Raw genomic sequence first — 23,199 nt, 5'->3', positions numbered from 1 at the left:
CTACATACTGGATTTGCTTTTTTCCCCCCATGTTATTTTGATTTCTTTTCTGTGACTTTTAGTCTTGCTGGAGGGATTCACAGCAAAATCTGTCATTGTCTGTCATTCTATCCATAAAACCAATACACTTGTCTAAAGTTATAAATTATGTCTCATTAGCAAAACGACTGCATCTGTTTGTGATTTCACAGAACAAGCTCCTAATTGTTCTTTGTTGTATTATATTTAATAGGATAAGAGCTGAAAAGAGAAAAGCTAAATTATGCATGCACCTCTTCTTTTGGCAAAGCTTTGTCTGTAAATGTTGTGCATTGAATATTGCTATTTAATTATTAAAAAGAATCTATTACATTTATTGAAAAGCCTTGTATATGTGTGTTGTCTCTCAATACAATTTCTATCACAATTTTCAGAAATTCAAACCATATATTCCAAAATCTACATGAACTGATTAATACATTTTCATATGAGAGATAACTCTTGCATGTCAGTATCCATGAAAAACACCTGAACTTACAGTTGAAAACATTTATTAGAAAACTAGAAAAGTTATCAAAAAATAATCAAATGTAATAAGTTACATTACTTTGATTAAGTAATTGAAATAGTTAGGCGACATTACATATTACATTTTACATAAAGTAACTAGTAATCTGTAACCTATTACATTTCCAAAGTAACCTTCCCGACCCTGTTCTTTCAGACATTGCATCCGAAAATTGGGATGACCACTAAAACATCTTGTTTTTGCACAAAAAAACAAACAAATGATGAGAAATTACAAGATAATATCAGTTTTAGTGGATGATATTTACAAACACTTCGCCAGGGGGAGCAGTTTACAGTTCGAGTTTAATAAGTGTTTTGACCCTCGGTGGTTGCCGTACTACAACAAAAAACGTCATTTTGGAGCGAAAGTTTTGATATTGCCTGACACTTTACAGATATGTGTGTTTCCCAGACTAGAAATACGGTGCTTAAACCTGACAGCTCCTTCGTATGATGTTTTGATAAAGTTATTTAAATAGCGACACGAAATTTGCTGTAAACATGGAAGGTTTGGAGATGTCTGCGATGATACCTGCTCTTCAGGAGCTAGCGAGGTGACTAAACTGGAGCAAAGCTAAGCTGCTAACTTCATATCGGACTCATCATTTGTAATAAAAGTGGTTTAGACTGCACTTTCCTTTTACACCATGTATTTAACTAGCTAACCAGGTGTCATTATGTTGGTATTTGCAGCGCCAGTGCGGATGAATACGACCAGGTGGTGCAGAAACCTCGACAGATCCTCTGTCAGTTCATTGACAGGATACTGACTGATGTGGATGTCGGTGAGTCAGTCAGTAACTTAAAATATGAAGTTATAACAAACAAAGGGTGGATACAGTGAGAATAAACAATGCTAGTCTGATAAAGCTATACATGCTGTAGTGTACAGTTTTGGTTTTATTCAATAAATCTATGTTCTGCTGGCTCACTAACAGCAACGTGCCTGATTCTTTTCTTAACAAATATTTGTATTGGGAATTATTTGAGTCAGGATGAAATGTCAGAAAGGTACTGATGGTGTTATACTGCTCAATGACTTTATATTATATTCATGTTGTTGTTTTGTATCTTTATTCTAACCTTTGGAGTTAGGTTTAGTATAGGAACTTTGTTTTTATTTGTAGCCAGGGCTGGTTGGTTTATTCTTTTAGCCTGAGATCTCCCTCAAGTTTAACTTACATCTTCACATTTGGCAATTAAACATCAGAAACTGAACAATGAGGCTTCTCATAATGTATTCTACATTTGGTTGTACAGTTTATTATCCCAGTTTTTGAGACCAACTTCAACAGATGCATCAGCTACATCTGGTTTATGTTGACAACGTTTTAGGGCTGTAGTTTGAAATGAAGTCCTTTAAGTTAAAATAAAATGTTCGTCTGTACATTATGTTTTTATATTGATTGACTTCTCAAAGGCTCTGTATTGTTTAAACGGTTAATCCAGTGCTTTCCAAACTTTTTGATGCGTGAAAAACTGATGGGGGTCCAGACCTCCAAGGTGGAAACCACTGGGTTAATCTAGTCTTATTGTCTGTGTTCCTCCAGTTGCTCTGGGCCTCAATAAGAAGTCCAGTTCGGAGCCAGCCTGTGTGATGCTACTGGACTTTGTGCAGCATATAATCAAATCATCGTCTCTGATGTTTGCCAATCCTGCCTGCCAACCTGCTAAGTATCCAGACGCCACACAGAGCTGCACTGGTAGGAAAAAATGCTTTTCAAAAAGCTGCAATATTATTTATGAGATTTAAAATGTATAAGAATGAAAAACATAACTTGGTCATGTGCTTCTCTCTGTCCTTTTACCTCCTCATCTCTCCTTTGACCCAGACTTCAGTAAGTGGGTGGCGGTGCGTTTGCTGCGTGTGGCGGCAGCTCCAGACTGCGATGTCATCCACAGGCGGGTCTCTGCTGTGCTGTGCACTTTACTGCACACTCTGAGGGTCAGGGCACCATTCATCTTCAGCCGCCTCACTGAGGAGCTTATCCTTTTGGCCCAGGACCTGAGCAACATCCTGTACAATCATATCGCATCACTGGCAGGACAGGGACAGCAGAGCCGATGGTCTGAAACGCTCGAGCGCTTTAGTGTCTCCCCCACGTGTGCCTCCTCTTACCTCACCCCTTCTGCACTCATACTCTCCTCACCAGCTGCCTTGGAATCACTGAGTGCCGTCACGATCGATGTTATTACTAACGCCCTGAGGGGAGTCGTCTCCCATCGTGATCTGAGTGTTGCCTGGGAGACGGCCTGCTCCATCCTGGCCAACGGCAACATCAGGCTGAAGAAAATGACCTTGGTGATGCTGAGGGAACTGGTGGAGCTGGGAGGGTTTCCTGAGCGGCAGGGCCACATCTTCTTCATGGCCTACTTTCACTTGCTGGAAACACACACTGACACATGCACATCAAACTCAAACTTAGATAAGCAACAGCCTTACGAAGGAGAGCTGCTAAACCTGACTCGCAGTGTGTTCCAATCATCTGGTGTCTCTCACACAAGCTTTGAGCCCATCTGTCTCTCGCAGTTGTTCGAGTGCGTTTGTTCCCTTGGAGGGGCAGGTGTCACGTTGGGGGTGGAAGTTACTGAATCACTGTGTCTGCTGTTCAACTTCTTGCTATCTGTCGCCCCGGGTTACGAGAGTGCTGCGTTGTTAAGGAGGCAGCGAGTTACAGAAGTCTGCCGGATGCTGACATGCACCGTTGGAACAGAAAATCAAGCTGAGGTACATTTTTATATTAGTTTTTCTGTAACTGGGACATACTCCTTCTTCTTCTTTCTTCCTTTTTTCAATATCTGTGGTGCTTTCTTTTTTTGTTTTGCAGTGTGCAGAGGGGTTTCTCCAAGCTGCTCTCAAGGCCGACACTGCTGTTGTGACGCAGGAGTTAGAAGATGGAGAGACGGTTGCCAAGAAATCCTGCAAATCTGCCACCAGTTCAGTCAGCAAGATAACCAAACCATCATCATCAGCGTGAGTTCATAAACATTCACGATTCAGTCTTAACACAAGTTTAACAACCAAAGTTTTTCAAGCAGTGCAACATTCACCTGCTCAAATTGTGTTTTTTTTTAGGAAATGGTAGTAAATCTGGATCATAAAATAGTACAGATGATTTCCTGTAACATCCAATCTTGTGACATCTTGTGTTTTGGTCTCTAATGCCTCAAATTAACTCGGGGGAACAATTTATTGAGGTAAAAATGTTCATCTTGTACATCTGTGTGTCATTAGTGAGGTGGACATGCGTGTTCGCAGTGAGGTTTGGGCTGTGGTGAACCGTCGCCTGGAGGAGCTGCTCACCTTTTTGATCTCTGATTCCTATGAACCCGAGATCACACAGACTCTCTGTGCTCTGGAGGGTCTTGCTCTCATCCTCCACCTGGCAGCGCTCTGCTCTTCTCCCACCAGGTAAAACACAAACATACACACACATGCTGTTGCTCTTTCACAGTTTCTTTCTGTCTTACTCAGAGGAATACCCACTGACACACATGTTCAATTCCTTATCAGCAGACTGTAATAATAGATATTCTACATCTCTCTATTTCTCTCTCAGTCTGTCTCCTCTCCTCTGGGTGTCCACTGAGACTCTGGGCCGTTCCTTGAAGAGCTGTCAATCAGTATTACAAGGAGGTGCTGAACCAGTCTCAAACCAGAAGTACTATCAGTCTGCGGTCCAGACCATTGTCCGCATCCTTGACTCCATCCTCTACTTGTCAAGTAAGTATACATACACTCACAAAATACACATTTCACCTGCAGATTTGAAGGTTTTCATTTGTGTGTCAGTGACAGTATATGCTGCATAATGATCTGTTTTCTTCACCATCTATTTGTGTGTTTTTATGTGTAGTGAGCAGCCAGAGTGAGGACGGGCTCCAGCAACGTGTGTGTGCTCTGTTATCTCTTCCCTGGGTTTGTGAGAGGTCTATTTCAGCCAGTAAGAGTTCAGGATTCCCCTCCTGGGTGCCTGCCTTGGCTCAGAGAGTCAGTTTCTGTTTCTGTGAGTATTCCTGACGCATCACGACTGTGAAATATTTAAATTTTTGATGTTGCGGTTTTGTTAAAAAGCTGTCCAAACATAGCACCAAGAACTTCCAGATGATGTCAGATTAATGTCAAATGTGTGTGTCTTTTTTAGCACCTGATGTCCAGGCAGACTGTGTGTGGCTGCTGGCCCTCCTTCATCATGGTGTGTATGAGAAGTGGCGTGTGTCCTTGTTTTCCAAGGCGCTGCAGAATGGAGATGAGACTGTGAGAGCGGCGGCAGTCAGGGCCTTCCCTCTTCTTCTTCACCACCTGGGAAACGAGCACCATAACCTCATCCGTACTACTCTGCTGTACGTACACACATATATGCATATAGTGACACTCTGCCACGAACTTGACAGTGAAGCCTCTTATTTTCCTCATTTATTTTAATCCTTTTCGGGTTTTATTGAGCAAAATTTAAAAATAAGCATGTATTATTATATTCACTGTGTGCATGTGGCATTTAAAGTCCCACGCTGCAGGACAGTTCGGAGCGGGTGAAAAAGGAGCTCGCCAGGATCGTTGGTCAGCTGAGCTGTATCCAATCAGAGCTCTCCAAGCTCAGCGATACCCACATAGAGGCTACTCCTCTACCTGAGATGCTCTGCCGCCGCCTCAGCCTTGCAACAGAGCATGCTGGGAGCACGGGGCCATCCCTCAGGACGTCTGTTGTCAGACCCTTCCTTCCTCTGCTCACGCAACAAACTCCAAGTGCTGTTAAACTAGGTATGTAGTTATTTTCTGTGACTCTCTACACTGACTCTCTGCTCTAACACTCCCTCCCTCTGTGGGGTCACCTTTGTTCCCACAGCCTGATGTTCCCACATTTCTAACTTTCTTTTCAAAATTAGGCCCTATGTTCCCACAGGGTTAGGGTGAGGGTTAGGGTTATATTTTACATTTTACAACTGCATCCGTTACATTTCCCCCACACTCGGGTTAGGCTTTGGATTATTTTCAAAATTAGCATCTCTTCATTGACATTTAGTAAGAAATCAGTGAACTCATTTGCTTGTTTATTTCACTGTCCCAGCTTTCCTAGATGCCCTCCCTCACCTCTGCCAACATGTGAACCTGCTTGGTGGAGACAGCGACTCCCGGGCTGTTCTCGGTGCTCTGATTGCTCTAATGGAGGACTTGGATCCAGTGGTCAGAACATGTTTCAGCCGATCTGTGCGTTTTCTGCTAACAGAGCCCACCCGAAACTCTGAGCAGGGTGCTCTGAGTGAGGTGAGCAATTCCAACACTAAGACACCGGATTGTGTGCTTTATACTCATTTTATTGCACATGCATTTTAAAAAAGAATTATATATATTTTAAGTATACATTTATACAATAATGAATAAATACAAAAGTCAGTTTTATATTTTGTCTTAATATCTTCTTATAGAGCTGTTTTGAGCATCTTGTAATGATGATTATTATAAATAATTTCTTTTTTATGCTGATTCTGTTGATAACGTGTTTATTCCCTTTTCACATCCCAGCTCCTGGTGTCACGTCTTAAAGAAGCATTCAACAATGCTAAACACAACAGAGATGATAACCTGCGTAACACTCTCATCCTCACCACTGGAGAGATTGGCAGGTATAGATGCCATTTTTCTTATACAAACACACACTACAATTTTAAAGGTTCACATTCACATATTCTTTTCCATCTGTTTCTGCTCTTCTGTCAGAGCCTCCCAGGGTAGTTTGGTGTCATTCTCCCTGCTGCGGCTGCTCCACTGTCTGCTCTCCAAGTCGTCACCGGTGTCCGTTGCTGCTTATACTCAGATCAGAGCCTTGGCCAAAGCAAAAGGCCTTAAACTGCAAACCCTCTTCAGTCAGTACAAGAATCCTATTTGCCAGGTAAGAAATAATTGTTCAAAAAGCACATGCAAGTCTGAATAATTTTGTTCTTTGTTTTTGTGGTTTAATAACTACATGTGGACAATATAGACACATTGTATTATTTCTCTAAATGAAGCACTGAAACATATGGATCAAGTCAATCCAAACATCAGTTCTCATGATTGAGAACACTGAAAAATGACTGCTATTCTTTAACTAGTCTTTAACTTTTGCTGTAGGCCAACATTTACTTTTCCCATGTTTGATAAGGGTTATAAATACTTTAGTCTGTACTACTGTGAATTATAATCAACCATAGTAACAACACTGCAATAATAATAAATCATGTGGCAGGGTTTCTGTTAAGGTGTTTTATTATGACTATTTATTATGGTTCAGGCATGAGATAGCGATGTACATTACGTGCATATAATGCAACATATTCACCAAGTGTCCCCAGCATAGTGTGTACAGTGTAACAGTGTGTAATGTTATTTGTCAGTGTGTCTTAAGTTCTCTTTATTTAAACGCATCCTTTTAATTAGCTCATTTTTCTGTGTGAGTTTAGTTCCTGGTGGAGTCCCTGCACTCGCGTCACGCATCGGCCCTGCGGAGCACACCAGATCAGGGCAGCGAATCAGCCAATCAGAGAGAGCTGGCCCTGGACATCCTGGCTCAGATCGCACACGCTTTTGACTTTCCAGACCTCCACCGATTCCTCACTGTATGTACACATATACACACCTCAGTATACAGTTTTCAGGATGTTCGATGTGAGAACACATTGAGACTGTAATATGTTTATTCAGTTGTGTTTGGGTATTGAGGATTTAATGGATACTTGTATATGCAGCGGACCCTTCAGGTGCTCCTGCCCTACCTGGCAGCCAAGGCTAGCTCTACAGGCTCCGCCCTTATCCGTACCCTGGCCAATGAGCTGAAGGCAAACAGGCGAGAGATCCTCATCAACAACTTCAAATACATCTTCAGCCATCTGGTCTGTTCCTGCACTAAGGAGGAGCTGGAGAAGGCCTTCCACTATCTACAGGTATTATTACTATTTCCTTACCTCCAATCTCAAGTGGCAATCGATAACTGTGTGCATGCTCAGTCATAGCATGAAAGGAGAAGTAATAAAGTTTGATATCACTGGCATTGTCAACAGAATTTCACACGTCACCCAAGTTAAGCCTAAAAAAGCAGTCTAACCACTGGAGTAAAACAATGAACACTGATGTTGTGCTGTTGGCTGAAAGATTATTAATCAACTAAAACAAATCTATAATAAACCTTTTGAATTTTTGCAGGACTAATATTTGGTAGTGTGTCCCAGCTGTGATATGAGACTGATAAATAAAGCAGTGGTAATGAAATGGTTGTTCTCTATAATAAATAACACGATTATCAGACTGATTTTATGTTTTTTTTTTTTAATCTATCTAAACCTGGCACCGTGTCCCAGAGTGAGACAGAGATTGAACTGGGCTCTCTGCTGCGATTAGACTTCCAGGGTCTTCACAATGAGCTGCTGCTGCGCCTGGGAGAGCACTACCAACAGGTCTATACTGTTACATATATATATATATATATATATATATATATATATATATATCTTGTATAAATTCATATTCCCCTAACAATTTTCTGTATATATTCTCTGTTGTTGGTTCACATGTGTCTTTCACATTTTTTTGTAGGTATTCAATGGTCTGGCAATCCTGGCCTCCTTTGCCTCCAGTGATGACCCGTACCAGGGTCCAAGAGACATCACCACCCCTGACCATATGGTATGTTTCAGAATCATATCTTCATATTGCTGCAAATATTTTGGGGATTTTTGACAGTAAATATGCACTTTTAAGACATCTCATTTTGTGTCTGGTTACTTGTAATGTAGATACAGTATATATATGTGTAGTTGTCATCATTTCGAGAGGTTTTAGAGTTGCAGCCATTATTCAATTAGTCAATCGACAGAAAATATACCCTACTATTTTGATTATTGATTTATTGTGTTATTTTTCAGCCAAAAATGCCAAATATTCATTGTAGAAAGCTTCTCAAATGTGAGCGTTTATGTTTTTCTCTCTCATGTATGATAGTAAACTGAATATCTTTAGGTGTTAGACTGAATACCTAACTTGGGGTTTGAAATGATAATTTTACGAACAAAACTATTAATTGACAAAATAATCTGCAATATTAAAGAACAATAAATCAACAGTTCTTTCTTTTAAATACAAACCTGCTTTGACTCATCCTCCATCGTTCATTGTGCGGCAGGCGGACTACCTGCAACCGAAGCTTCTGGGAATTCTTGCCTTCTTCAACATGCAGCTGCTCAGCTCCAGTGCCGGAGAGAAAGACCGCAAGAAGTTGGTGAGTGAGCCAGTACTAAGAGAAGTAATTTAATACAAGAGTTTACACAGGCAATGTTAGCAATCAACAACAAAAATTCTGCCTAGTTTGTGTAGTTTAAAGAGGAGGTCTCTGCCTGTTTTTTTCTCTGTTCTGGGCAGGCTTTGACCAGTGTGATGGCTCTAATGAGACTGATGGGCTCCAAACACATTAGCTCGGTCCGGGTGAAAATGATGACAACACTCCGGACTAGCCTCCGATACCGAGAAGACTTCCCTCTGCTCTGCTGCCAGTCAGTATAAACACACACCCACATGCTTTAAGGTCACATGTAAACTGCATATCAGTGGTATATTGCCTCTGTAGCTGTCAAAATGGACATATTAACTTGTGTCTACCCTTCTTTGATTAACAGAAGCATTTCTAACCATTTCATTACATGCATATGTGTAATAATAATTTCTGCTTCCTGTGTGGACAGGACATGGGATTGTTTCGTGAGGAGTGTGGAGCCTGCACACCTGGGCCCTCTACTGAGTCATGTGATTGTTGCACTCCTCCCGCTAATTCCTCTGCAGCCCAAAGAAACCGCTGCTATTATTCGCTTCCTGATACTCGACAACAGGTAACACAAACACAGACACATTTCTAAACTGCCAAACCGGAGTATAAGGCTGTTGATTTTCTATATTTTTCTTATTGTCAGCAAATCTCATGTGCAGAGCCAAACCAACAATAAACTCATTCTACTGTATTTTTACATTAAACACAATCACACGCTAATAACCTGCTGGGACTCATTTTCACATGATCGCCCACAGGGAAGAAGTCAATGACTACCTCCATGAGATTTACTTTCTGCCAGACCACACTGAGCTGAAAGACATCCACACTGTTCTGCAGAACTACAAGAAGGTCTGTATGGAAAAAAAGTAAAGTGCATATGGTGACAAAGCATATTTGTTGACAGTGATGGTATTAAAGATGGAAATGTATGTCAAATGGCCATGTTTCCCCCCCCCCCCCTCTCTTCCCAGCTGACAGCTAGCAGCAGTGACCTGGCCGCAGCACTGCAGCTCTCTATGAGGGCTGTTCAGCATGAGAATGTTGATGTCAGGATTCATGCACTGACCAGCCTCAGGGACATGATGCACAGTAAACAGGTACACACACACACACACACACAAACAGTAAGATGAGGTAACAGCTTGTGGATCAAGCCCCCGGTTTGCAAGTTACAATTAACTTACAGGGATCAGTGATACATCTCAATAAAGTAAACTAGTATCTTAAACTTTGGGTGATTTTGCAGTGTTAACATAATGACTTTGTATTTACTACAACACTAACTACTTCTACTACTATTACTACTGTCTTTGGTGGTCTACGTGCTTTCGGACGGCAGGAGTGGATGCTGCGGCAGGTTTGTGCGAGTGAGGCAGTGGAGCCGGTCATCTCCAACTTGGTGTTGGTACTGCTGAAGGGCTGCCAGGATTCGTCCCCAGAAGCCAGACTCCTGTGTGGGGAGTGTCTCGGGGAGCTGGGGGCCGTGGACCCTGGACGTCTGGACCTGTCACACGCACACACCCATGGCGACCGCAACACTTTTGTGGTAAGCTAGGCTAGACCATAGCGCTGCATTGCAAAATATACACACATAATTTATATCTATAATAACAATAATACGCACACAGGATGATGTATAGAATCAACTGATACATTCACATTTGTCTTGGCTTCCTAAAATATACTAAAATGAATCTGTATAGCGTACTAGTCAAAAGTTTAGACACACTTTCTCATTCAACTGAATGGGAGTGCGTCCAGACTTTTGACTGGTACTGAACTTAAATATAGTTTGATTTTGGGTGAATTTAGCCAGAACCAGAAAAAAAGGCAAGGCAAAGCAAGGCAGTTTTATTTATATAGCACATTTCATACACAATGGCAACTCAATGTGCTTTACATAAAACAGAAACATTAAAACATACAATTAACCCCCCCCCCCCCCCCCCCACAATAAAAACAAAGTACAGAAAAATAGAAAGACATACATAAAATGCTAGAATTGAGCATTAAATATAAGATTGCAGCATGAAATTATAAATTAGCTTTAAAATCATTAAAAGGACATAGAGTACAAATGAAAGATTAAAAGCACTAAATTAACTAAACTACACATTGCAATTTGCACAAAATTTGATTTTATAAATGAATTCACCTCCTGTTTACATGCATACATAATAATTATAAATATTAACATCCAGATATCAGAAAAAAGTAATGTATGTATGAATAAGAATTGTGTGCTCTTGAAATTGTTCGTTCCACACTAACAAGTACAAAATGTAAAACCCTTTCAACCTGCCTTAAGTCTGTATGTAGAAATGTTAAATATGTTTGCTTCCTGTGTAAGGACATTAAAAATCTTTGTTATTTTCCTATGGGTCAGAGTGGGGTTGATGATCCGAACTTCGGCTATGACCTGCTGACTGAACTGACCAGAACATTTCTGGCTTACGCTGATGACGTGAGAGCACAGGACTCAGCTGCTTATGCAATTCAGGTAAACACATGTGTGAATATAAACACACTTTACAAATCAGCTATTTTAATTAGGTTGTAAGCTTTTATCTTTTTCCACTTTTGTGTGTATTATGTGCATTCATGTGCTCTGTAGGAGCTGCTCTCCATTCTCGAGTGTCGTGAGGGTCGGACGGACTCATCGGGTCGTCGTCTGTGGAGGAGACTTCCAGAGCAGATACAAGAAATACTGGAACCTCACCTCAACAGCAGGTACAGTATTCATACACAGAATTCAGGAAGTGCATGTTTTTCATCCCTTCTCTCCACCCTCTTTAACTCTGTACACTACTTACAATATATACATACATCCCCTTCCTCCTCAACCCTCCTCTCAATCTCCTCCCTCTCTATCTGCAGGTATAAAAGTAGTCAGAAGGAGGTAAACTGGTCGAAACTGAAGAAGCCGGTGTACCTAAGCAACAGAGGCAGCAAGTTCTCTGATTGGTCAGCCACATGGGCCGGATACCTCATAAGCAAGGTTAGCTGATCTCACTTTTCACTAATTACATGTTACTTGATGCCATTTAATTACTTACAAGTTTTAGAAGTGGATATCAGACTGAGATGAACAAACAACATAAAGATAATCATTCAATTCAAGATGTTATTACAATGAAGATTGAGGGGGAAAAAAACACATTTTAATTTTTTAATTATCAATTTCACATGAATCTAGAAATATTCCAAACTCCTTTCTGCAATCTTGTTTAGAAGATCATTTTTCTCTCTGACTGAATTAACTTGTTCCTTGCATGAAGGCTTTCAGGAACTGGTTTATGTGTTTCAGGTGAGACATGAGCTCGCCAGCAAGGTGTTCACTTGCTGTAGTTTCATCATCAAACATGACTACAAGGTGACAATCTACCTGTTGCCTCATATTCTGCTCTACATGCTGCTGGGCTGCACACCTGCAGAACAACAGGAGGTAAGGATACATAAACGCACACATGTGTACAGCAAGTCAACAAGACAAAGTTACAATAATAAAACACCTTCCTTCAGGTAACAGAGGAGATGCTGGCTGTGCTGACGGAGGGTGATGGACGAGGAGCAGAGCGGGTCCAGGAGGCGGCCTCCACCCTATCTCAGCTCAGCACACAGACTGTGTTCAGCATGTTGTCTCACCTCACGCAATGGGGCCGGCACATCCTGTACTCCAAACCCAAACACAACGGTAAGTGACACATTGAGTCAGTGCACTCATGCTGCATTCACATGCTCCCCGGATGGTCCCATTTCCTCAGTTTGGAAGACATTCTTCTGACTGAGTACATTCCCTAAAAACACTCAAATATTGCTTTACCTGACTTGTTATCAGCATTAATACTGATAAATAACTTTTCTAACTAATCTAGGTCACTAGGTCACTAGGTCTACATGGACAGCTATCAACAGTTACAACCTAATACCATATTAAAAATTACATGTGAGCAAAAAATTTATATGCAATATGTGAATTAGTAAATGGTTTCTTTGCTATCAACCAAGCATTTGCTTTCATCTGCCATGTTTCTGTGTATATGACATCAACATTTTTGCCAATTTTACACATTTTTGTTAAAACTTAAGGGGCTATTTATGTGAATTTTCCAAGTTGGGAACTCATTTTTCTAATTATTCTGACACCACATGAATGCCACATTATCTCTTTAATCTGTCTTTCTCTGCTGTACTGAAAAAGATCAATCTATCTAATGGACAATCATTTACTTAACAACTGACAACATTTATCAAAAAAAAACCAAACATTTGTATTTGAAAATGAAGCTGCAACTTAATCTAAATTTCAACCCAGATTTTAGTTGGACATACTGTTTTGTTATGTTTCAAATTCTGATTATCACTCTGTGAAATCTGAGTCTTGTCTAGATCTATCAGACTGTTTTGGACGTGTCTAATCTTTATCAGCTGGCTAAAAGTTGAATCACTGCCACGGTGGAAAAATCCATGTGGACAATAAATGAAATGTGGAATAATGAAAAGTGCATTAAATGGATTTTAAATGAACAGCATGTGTTGTTGCAGAGAGTGGGGAGTATCAGCGTGTGGTGGCCTTCCTCAAGGGTATTCCACAGGACGTTTTGGCCAAGGCTTCTCTGCGCTCCAAAGCATACACTCGTGCCCTCATGCACTTTGAAGCTTACATCTTAGAAAACAAAGAAAACATTCAGGACCACCTCACCTTCCTGCAGGTCAGACAAGTTACCATCATTTGCCTCCATAAATTTAAATATATGGTGTATTGTACATTTGATTGTATGTGCAGTAACATTGTATGTGCTTGTTAAATAAATCAATTACATTTGACATTGCATGCATCATAAAAGTTTGATTGCATCATAAAGTTCTATAGTTCACTTGTTAGATTTGTAGATGATGGGAAGTTGCAGCTATTTGAAATGTATTTAATGATTGGCTTTTGCAGACACTGTATGCCGCAATGCATGAGCCTGATGGTGTGAGGGGGGTTAACGCCTTGAGGAGGGAGGAGCCATCGCTTCGGGAACAGATTTTAGAGCACGAGAGCATCGGCCTGCTCAGAGATGCAACCGCCTGCTACGACAGGGCCATACAGCTGGAGTCAGACCAGGTAAATGTATAAAAAACATTTTAGAATCATTTTCATTTCCCAGATCACCAACATTACAAGAAACTAATAAAGAGTAGTGAAAGGATCAGAGCAATAGTGTAGAGTTAAAATGCTGCAGTGACAGAAAAACTACTGCATAAGAATGAAATAAGTGAAAGGATGGAAATTGACACATTTTTAAAGAGATGTAACTTTAGCTATTTATCCACCTATGTTGTATGTTATTACTTCTGTCAAGTGTGCTATTTATGAATCTGTGCAGCCCTTTTCAAGAAGCATTTTTTTTCAGTTATGTGTCTTTATATCTTTTCCCTTTGTCATAATTTGGTATTGTCCATCTCTGTATAGATCGGTCACTATCATGGTGTGATGACCTCTATGCTCGGCCTGGGACAGCTGTCCACAGTCATCACCCAAGTTAATGGCGTCCTGGCCAACAAGTGAGACACGCATACACACTTCATTTAGACCCAACTCATCATAACTGAGGATTTTCTAAATTAAAAGAAACCTATTTTATTTGTGGTGTTAATCTTGTTCCCTGACATTTTATTATTATATTATATTCTTGGATATCATGCAGGTTGATGTATAGTTATTATGTCTTTAAATTAAAGTAGTTGTGATTGTAATAGTGCATATATAGTAAGTCATAGCATTTATTAAGTAGGTAAGGCAAGTTCCCCTGAAGTGGGCTACATAAAATACGATTCAAACATTTGGATACATCGTCCTATTCACTTGTATGAAAGTGTGTCCAAACTTTTGACTGGTGCTGTATGTACACATTTAGGCACCAGTGGAAGTCAGAGCTGAACACCTACAGAGTGGAGGCAGCCTGGAAGCTGGGCAAATGGGACCTGCTGGAGGATTATTTGAGTTCAGGTAATGAAATTGACACAGATTCTCCTTGAAAGCAACAACAGACCTGAGCTATTGATCACTATATACTGTATGTATACTGTACAAAAGACTGAAACTTTATGACCCAGCATTGCATATACTCATGTTTGCCATCCTATCTAGAAACTAGTCATCTTTTGTTGCTGTTCTAGACCTTTACTTTGCACTAATTTTCTCTCCAGACCATCAGTCCAATACCTGGGGTGTGCGGATGGGCCAGTTGTTGCTCGCAGCTAAGAAGCAGGACGGTGAGACGTTCTATGAGAAGCTGAAGCTGGTTAGGAAGGAACAGGTTGTCCCTCTGTCCGCTGCCAGCTACGAGTGTGGAACCTACCAGAGAGGATACGAGTACATTGTCAGGTCTGTCTGCTGTGTATTGTGTTTTATTTCCCTTTTGTTGTTGATTCCTGGTGACCAGTAGCAATAATGTATGAATTCAAAATCTGTTTGTCTGTATGTTTAGGCTCCACATGCTCAGCGAGTTGGGGCATACTTTCAATGAGCTGCAGAAGTGGAGGAAAGACTCTACCGCCAGCCTCAACCAGCTGCCTCCCCACTGGTCGGATCGACTGGAGATGACCCAGAATTCCTTTAGGGCCAAGGAGCCAATCCTGGCCCTCCGTCGTGCTCTGCTCAGCTTGGGGTCAAAGTAAGGATGAAGAAACATCTGCAGGGACAAAATCTTAAAATATGTCCCTCACAATTTTTCTAGAGGTTTAAAATATGTTTCTCTGTATTTCAAACTCCTAAGTATGTATTTCTTAGTTATTTTCTATATTTATTTTACCATGAATAACTTGCACATTGCCCTTTTGTGAGAGAACAATCATCCTCCGTTAGTGTATTATTCAGCCCCCTGAGTTTTGCGTCTTTTTGTTTACTGTTGAATAACAACCCTCTTAGCTCCTCACTGAGATGTCCATTAAATCCAAACAAAATCACTGTTAACCTCAAGCTCAGGCCACATCATAAATCCAAGCTTTGTGTTTGTTTTGCAGGCCTATGAGCAAAGAGCTGGTAGGAGAGTGCTGGCTGCAGAGTGCCCGTGTGGCCAGGAAGGCAGGACACCACCAGACAGCATTTAATGCACTTCTTAATGCTGAGAACACACACCTGGCAGAGCTGGTCACTGAGAAGGCCAAATGGCTTTGGTCCAAGGTAAGGTCCAATAACACTTTTAACATTTTTAAAATTTAAATTCAACCAATATTGGAAGCAGGATTTCTTCACAAACCTGTAGAAGCTGAATTTTCAATCTGTACTCTAAGTAATTAGTAAACCTCATTAACTACAATTATATGGCCTAAAATATTAAACATTGTTTGGATGTTCTGGTCTGAAGTTTACTGTTTTATACTGTACATCTCGTGTAAAGCTGACCCTATTTTGCACCTGCATTGTAGTGAAATTTACACTAAAATTCATCTAAGTGTAACCTGATGCATGCTATAAAATACCAGATATTGGCCTCAATGTACACACACAGTACAACACAAACAAACAATACAAAACAAACCTGTTGGTCTGTCACCAGGGTGATGTACACCAGGCCCTGATCGTCCTGCAGAAGGGCGTGGCCCAGTGCTTCCCCGATGATCAGCCCGTGACGGACCTTCGCAGTCTGCAGACCAAAGGCAAGGCCATGCTGCTGGTGGGACGATTCATGGAGGAGACAGCCAACTTTGAGTCCAACGCCATCATGAAGGCATACAAGGTACAATGAACCAGGAAAATAAATGTGTCGATGTTATTTTGATGTTTGATAATAATAAAAAGGATCTAATTAAACACCATTATTCAGGGAGTTACTGCTTTCATAGTATGTGTTGTGTTTCTTTTAGGATGTGACCAACCTTCTGCCTGAGTGGGAGGACGGAAACTTCTACCTAGCCAAGTACTACGACAAAGTGATGCCTATGGTGACTGATAACAAGCTGGAGAAACAGGGGAACCTCATCCGATACATTGTCACATTTTTTGGAAAGTAAGAATAGAGTTACTGTTGTCTTTACTGCTGACTTTTTAATCTAAGACTAAAAATATTTTTTAAACTGAGACTCACCAGTTTCCTTTTCAACCATCTCATTTGGGATATTTCCCTCCCAGAGCTTTGCAGTTTGGAAACCAGTACATCTACCAGGCCATGCCTCGTATGCTCTCTCTCTGGCTGGATTTTGGAGCCAAAGTGTGCGAGTGTGAGAAAGGTGGGTGGCCTATACTATAAAAAGAGGATGCACACAGCACACTGTTTACATGTCTAACCCACCAGTAGTCCTGCCAGTCTTACTGCCCATATTAACTCTTATCATTTTATGGACTGTTGAAAGTAGACACAGAAATACAATACATACATGTAAACACTTACTGTCTCCATGTCCTGCAGCTGGGCGAGCAGACAGGCAGATGAGACAGGAGTTGGGTAAAATCAACACAGCAGTGAGTGAGCACTGTGCCAACTTGGCGCCGTACCAGTTCCTGACTGCCTTCTCTCAGCTCATCTCCAGGGTGTGTCACTCCAGTGACGAGGTCTTCTCTGTCCTCAAGACCATTGTGGCCAAAGTCTTCCTGGCGTACCCCCAACAGGCAATGTGGCTAATGACTGCTGTCTCCAAGGTAGGTGTATGAATAAGGGCTTTGTGTCCTAAATGTTTACAGTTTAATTCTTCAGACATGGTCACACACTCCCATATTTGTGATGAATAAAGCCTGTTTGTTTGAACTAGTGCAGTGTACGGCAAAAAATGTTTCTGTTTGGAAAAGGGCCAAATGCTTTGATTGCATAGAGATGAGGTGTGACTCAACATTCTGTTTTAAAAAGATAATATGAATAATTCACTAAGTACTCTAATAGTAAATACATGGGCTGTGTCCGAAATCAATCCCTTATTCACTCATTTAATACTCCCTATATGATAAGCTCAATAGTTAGCAGCAAATCAAGATTTCTGAGACTAACTAAGCATCATAATTTTTTACCATCAGCTGCAGACTCATGCTATGGTTGTTTTCACATCTTTAAAATATGGAGCACTGCATTGTGGGATGGTTAGCAGAAAGTAGCATACATGCCATGGGCACCACTTTCATTCTGTGGTGGAATATTTGAGGGCAGAATATAGTGGTTACATTTACACACTCAGCATTCAGACATTTAAATAAAATGGCAACGGGTAAATGTAGTGCATTACATAGTAAATATGGAGTGATTTCAGACACAGCCGTGTGCTTTTCTCATTTTCTGAGTGCTTCCAAAATGCTGGTGACCCATGCTCAACCATGTACCTGAACACCTCCTGTGTAGTACTTTTCTCTCTTTAGAGCACTTTTGCTCTAAAGAGAAATATATAAAGTATAAAATACAAGTGCTTATCAGTTTCTGTATTGAATGTTGATCACTTGGATCAAGTGTTTAAAATATGAATTGCACTGGGAATAAAAATATTCCTTGCCAAAGGAACTCTGTAGCACCTCCCAGAGTTCAACAGCTCAATTTGGCCAGAGAGAGGATGAGAGCTGTCATTCCCTGTCATTCCATAACTTTGTGTGAATTGTAAAATCTCTGTAATTCCATATTATGTTATTCCATATAATTTCCAAATATTGTGGGAAAACATGTTTCTTTGGCAATCAGCCTCCTCCATGAAACCTTTCCTCCTCATGACGTCAACATAATATATAATAATTGATTTACAAAGCAATTTTAACTTCAAACTATCATCAAGCAATACTAAAGTCTATGGGTAATGTGTGACAGACAGAGGTACGACCTATGACTCAAATTGAAGCCAACAGCACAAAAACTTGAAGAAATATGGCATCACACCAAACTGGAAAAATTCTGCTTAGCCTGGCAAGATAGTCTTAAAACATATAGGAATGCCCTCTGTAACACCACAGCGACCTATTACTCATCCTTAATAGAGGAGTGTGAAAAATGGTCCTTGGTTTCTTTTCAGTACTTTGGTCAGTCTGACAGAGTCATAACTCTACTGATCCATGTATTCCTATACCTCGCAGTAGTAATGACTTCATAAGCTTCTTTGAAGATAAAATTCTCACTATTAGAGACAGAATTCATCACCTCCTGCCCTCAATAGGCACCAATTTATCCCCAAACCAAGGAACCATCGAGATATATATAAAAGTATTTTCTCAGTTTAACACGCTTTACTACAATAATTGTGTATTGGGCTCTGAGTGTTTCCAGACCATGTACCTGAACACCTCCTGTGTAATCACTCACTGCTGATCTGCTAAATATGCTGCTAATGCTACACTTTCTGTCTAGATACAGGGTCAGTGTCCATTCTTGATTAAAAGCTTGGTTTTCTCTGTCTACTTTTCTCTCTTTAAAGTACTTTTCTCTGACTCGTGTCACGCCTCATCTCTGGTCTCACCCTGGCATTCGGGAGTCAGACAGCAGAGCCCTGAAGCTCACTGATCACCGGTGTATCCAAAGTTTATTAATATTAAACGTATCGTCATATCCAAATTGCACCAAATGCAAACACAACACTTTCCCTTTTCCCCAGCATTGCTCCTGCCAAGTGTGGAGTCAGACAGACAGTGATTCCTTGCTTTATGTTGAGAGATGCCTACATACTTCCACATCTACTACACAAATATAAATGTTTGTATGCATGTATCTGTGTGTGAACACTGACCTTGGTGTGAATGTGGAGGTATTCATTTTCTTTCCTTTTCCCTTTTTAATATATTGAAATATATTTATTGAAAGACTAAATGAAATGTGTTTACTTTGATTTATTGAAAAATCACAGCATCTCCAAACTTCTCATGTAAAAAGGTACATTACATGCATTCATGACAGTGTGTTTGTTTATTTTTTCCAGTCGTCCTACCCTATGCGTATGAACCGCTGTAATCAGATACTTAAGAAAGCCATCAGCCTCAAACAGTCTCTGGAGAAATTCATCGGCGACGCCAACAGACTGACTGACAAGCTGCTGGAGCTCTGCAATAAGCCGGTACACGCACACTTAACACAAAGACTTTACAAATTGAAATATCTGAATTCAGTTCACATTTGAATTCAAATTCAAATGTGTGAAAGCAGTTATTCTTCCTTCACGTACACAAAATGTCACAGATCATTTTCTTTATCAGTCATTTCATCATAAAATGGCAGATCTATAAGAGGGGTGTGTAATTAATGGCAGTGAGCCCAAGTCTATCATAAAAAGTAAAAATAGCATGCACTCATTTTGAGTGTTGCACAACATATACTCTGTTTTGAGATACTATTCATTTGATAAACACGTTAATCTTTGTCAATTGAGTACGGAGCCATAAAGATACACACTTCAGAAGATTACTATAAAATGGCAAACAACACATTTTATTGATTGATAAGATTAGATCTCAAGTTTATTGATCTCTTTAAGTTAAATGTGTTCTTGCAGCAGTGGACAGCAAAAAGAAATGTTTTTGAATGTGTCTTCCAGGTGGATGGTAACAGCACCACCCTCAGTATGGGCGTTCACTTCAAGCAGTTAAAACGTCTGGTGGAGGAGCCGACCTTCAGCCAGATCCTGATCCCACTGCAGTCAGTCCTCATTCCTACGCTGCCCTCTACTAGCGGGGCAAACACAGAGCATGACGCCTTTCCTGGACACTGGGCCTACCTGGGTGGCTTCGAAGACATTGTAAGAGATAGTGAATGAAGGTGTTGAATGATGGTTGTTGTCATAGATATTTTCAGTTACTTGCTGGTAAAAAGTAGAATAATTTGTCTTGTATATAGGCTTGTCTCACCATCTAAAGCAACAAGGTTTTAGAAAATGTTAAACTTTTGATCACAAAAACCATCAGCAGTGGAAGTAGTCAATATTTTTTAACTCTTGTGTTTGTGTAGGTGGAGATCTTGGCCTCTTTACAGAAGCCTAAGAAGATAAGTCTGAAGGGGTCAGATGGGCGGAGCTACACTATGATGTGTAAACCTAAAGATGACCTGAGGAAAGACTGCAGACTCATGGAGTTCAACTGCCTCATAAACAAGGTGTGTGTGTGTTTTGTGACTGAAATAAAGATATGTTTTAATCTGTTATTTTAGTGTTTATTACTGGTATAATGCAAGCTACAATCTGTTCTCCTCAGCCTATATATTATACTTTTTTCTGCCTCAACAGATTGTTTTTTTAGCAATGTGTAGAACCTTATTAATTAATTTATAGTACAGTTCATAATCTGAACAGTGGCAATCTGAAAAGCCAAAAAAGGAAGAAGGGGAAGCAGTACAAATAGGAATAACACATTACAGTAAATGAATACATTTTAGCATGATTATATGATCAACAAAGTCTAAGAAAAAAGAAAGGAAGAAAAAAGCACTATGTTAAGTATGTGTAAATGGTTTCTGTTTGTATCTTTTTGTACGTAGTGCCTACGCAAAGACGCTGAGTCAAGACGGAGGGAGCTACATATCTGTACCTACGCTGTGATTCCTCTCAACGAGGAATGCGGCATCATCGAATGGGTCAACAACACCACAGGACTGCGGCACATTCTCACCAAACTCTACAAAGAGAGAGGTACAATCATATACAAAGCCTATAAAAAATAGGTAAACTGTTGCCAAAATAGCTGATGAAATAATTTTATTGTATCATATTCGTGTGTATTGCAGGTATCTACCTATCAGGTAAAGAATTGAGGAAGCTTATTCTTCCTAAGACGGCTCCTTTTGATGAGAAACTACGAAACCACGCAATGCTGTGTACCCGACACCCCCCTGTCTTCTACGAGTGGTTCCTCAGGACCTTCCCTGACCCCACATCATGGTACTACCTGTTGTACAATCACGAGGATCCCTGTTTCCACAAGCCATGTCTATAATGCCTATGTTTACAGGTACAGTAGTCGCTCTGCATACTGTCGGTCCACTGCTGTGATGTCCATGGTGGGCTACATTCTGGGTTTGGGCGATCGCCACGGAGAAAATATCCTCTTCGACTCCCTCACAGGGGAATGTGTTCATGTTGACTTCAACTGCCTCTTCAACAAGGTTTTTATTTGTCTCAAAATATAAATTAATAATTTAAAATGCTCCTCTGTTTGACAAATAACAGGAAAAAATATAAATTTGACTTCTTTTTACATATTATGATCCTTGTTTTGTACATCTCTTTTTCTCTTTTCTCACTTCTCCCCTATCATCTTGCTCATGTTCCTTTCCTTCTTCTCCACTAGGGGGAGACATTTGATGTGCCTGAGGTGGTCCCTTTCCGTTTGACCCAAAATATGGTCCATGCCATGGGACCTATGGGCACAGAGGGCCTCTTTAGGCAGGCCTGTGAGGTCACATTGAGACTGATGAGGGACCAGAGAGAGCCACTGATGAGGTACAAACACATGTATACTGTTTGCCACACAATCCTGTACAACCCCTTTTCATTATCTGAGCATACACAAAACAAATTAACTGCATTAAAACCAATGAATTTCTAATACACTTGACACATGCTTGAAAATACATTTGCTAATTCCAGGCTCACTAGCACATTAAATTTATGTTTTTTTTAATCGCTTTAGAAATGTTTTTTTTCCTCCTCAGTGTTTTGAAGACCTTCCTTCATGACCCGCTGGTGGAGTGGAGTAAACAAGCCAAAGGACCTTGCAAAACTCAGGCCAACGAGACAGGAGAAATAGTTAATGAAAAGGTATGTATACATGTTTGAACATTTTTGGGGGATTTTGTATGTTGCCTCTTAAAGTATGCTCATTCAGTATATTTTATAATAGTTATATTTGAATTTGTCTTTTATTTGTCTCCTCTCCACCCCCCCGTCCCTCTCTGTCAGGCTAAGACCCACGTGTGTGACATTGAGCAGCGTCTGCAGGGAGTGATAAAGAGCAGGAATAAAGTGCTGGGTCTACCTTTGTCTATAGAGGGACACGTCCATTATCTCATACAGGAATCCACAGATGACAAAATGCTCTGTCAGATGTATCTGGGCTGGGGACCCTACCTGTAAAACACACTTAAGTTCACACAAGGAAAGGAAAGCATTTGGAAGTTAGAAATATTTGCACTTACAGTTTGTATTTTTTCAAAAAATCCCTATGTACATGACTGTTAGCTGAAAAGCACTTAAAAAGCTCTTTATGTTTTTTTGGTCTGCAATTTGCATCATTGTTTAAAGTTTCCTGTTTTCTGGAAACATGATCTTTGTGTTGCAGCTGTTCATTCTCTTGTAATAAAGGGTGTGTTTTGCAAATTTTAATATGCAGGTAACTGTCTCTGTAAGAAGTCTCTCCTCTAATCTCTTAACCCTCCTTAGAGTCACTGTAGCAGTCACGACTGTCAGCTGGTTCGTTTAA

At 40.4% G+C, this 23,199-nt stretch overlaps 1 protein-coding gene across 1 annotated transcript; it reads left to right on the top strand.

The window, feature by feature from the left end:
- The first annotated feature begins 928 nt into the window (after window positions 1–928).
- atr (ATR serine/threonine kinase) lies at window positions 929–23,077 on the top strand. Its single transcript, XM_053335502.1, has 48 exons — window positions 929–1,103; window positions 1,243–1,334; window positions 2,100–2,252; window positions 2,382–3,277; window positions 3,378–3,523; window positions 3,785–3,961; window positions 4,110–4,273; window positions 4,407–4,556; window positions 4,695–4,893; window positions 5,055–5,311; window positions 5,619–5,815; window positions 6,074–6,174; window positions 6,269–6,440; window positions 6,991–7,146; window positions 7,276–7,470; window positions 7,885–7,980; window positions 8,120–8,209; window positions 8,706–8,801; window positions 8,942–9,072; window positions 9,262–9,405; window positions 9,602–9,695; window positions 9,818–9,943; window positions 10,186–10,392; window positions 11,233–11,346; window positions 11,461–11,576; window positions 11,724–11,844; window positions 12,154–12,291; window positions 12,369–12,540; window positions 13,392–13,558; window positions 13,792–13,956; window positions 14,305–14,396; window positions 14,750–14,841; window positions 15,042–15,219; window positions 15,323–15,508; window positions 15,858–16,017; window positions 16,394–16,573; window positions 16,701–16,843; window positions 16,966–17,063; window positions 17,243–17,472; window positions 19,713–19,847; window positions 20,325–20,525; window positions 20,735–20,878; window positions 21,260–21,410; window positions 21,506–21,659; window positions 21,730–21,883; window positions 22,069–22,220; window positions 22,433–22,538; window positions 22,680–23,077. Exons 1-48 carry the CDS (start codon window positions 1,051–1,053, stop codon window positions 22,851–22,853), a joined length of 7,815 nt encoding a protein of 2,604 aa, XP_053191477.1. The 5' UTR covers window positions 929–1,050; the 3' UTR covers window positions 22,854–23,077.
- The last annotated feature ends 122 nt before the right edge of the window (window positions 23,078–23,199 follow it).

The sequence above is a fragment of the Scomber japonicus genome, chromosome 16 (genome assembly GCF_027409825.1).
Source record: "Scomber japonicus isolate fScoJap1 chromosome 16, fScoJap1.pri, whole genome shotgun sequence".
Taxonomy (NCBI): Eukaryota; Metazoa; Chordata; class Actinopteri; order Scombriformes; family Scombridae; genus Scomber; species Scomber japonicus.
The sequence above is the reverse complement of the archived record's forward strand: the minus strand, read 5'-3'. Positions and strand labels throughout refer to the sequence as shown.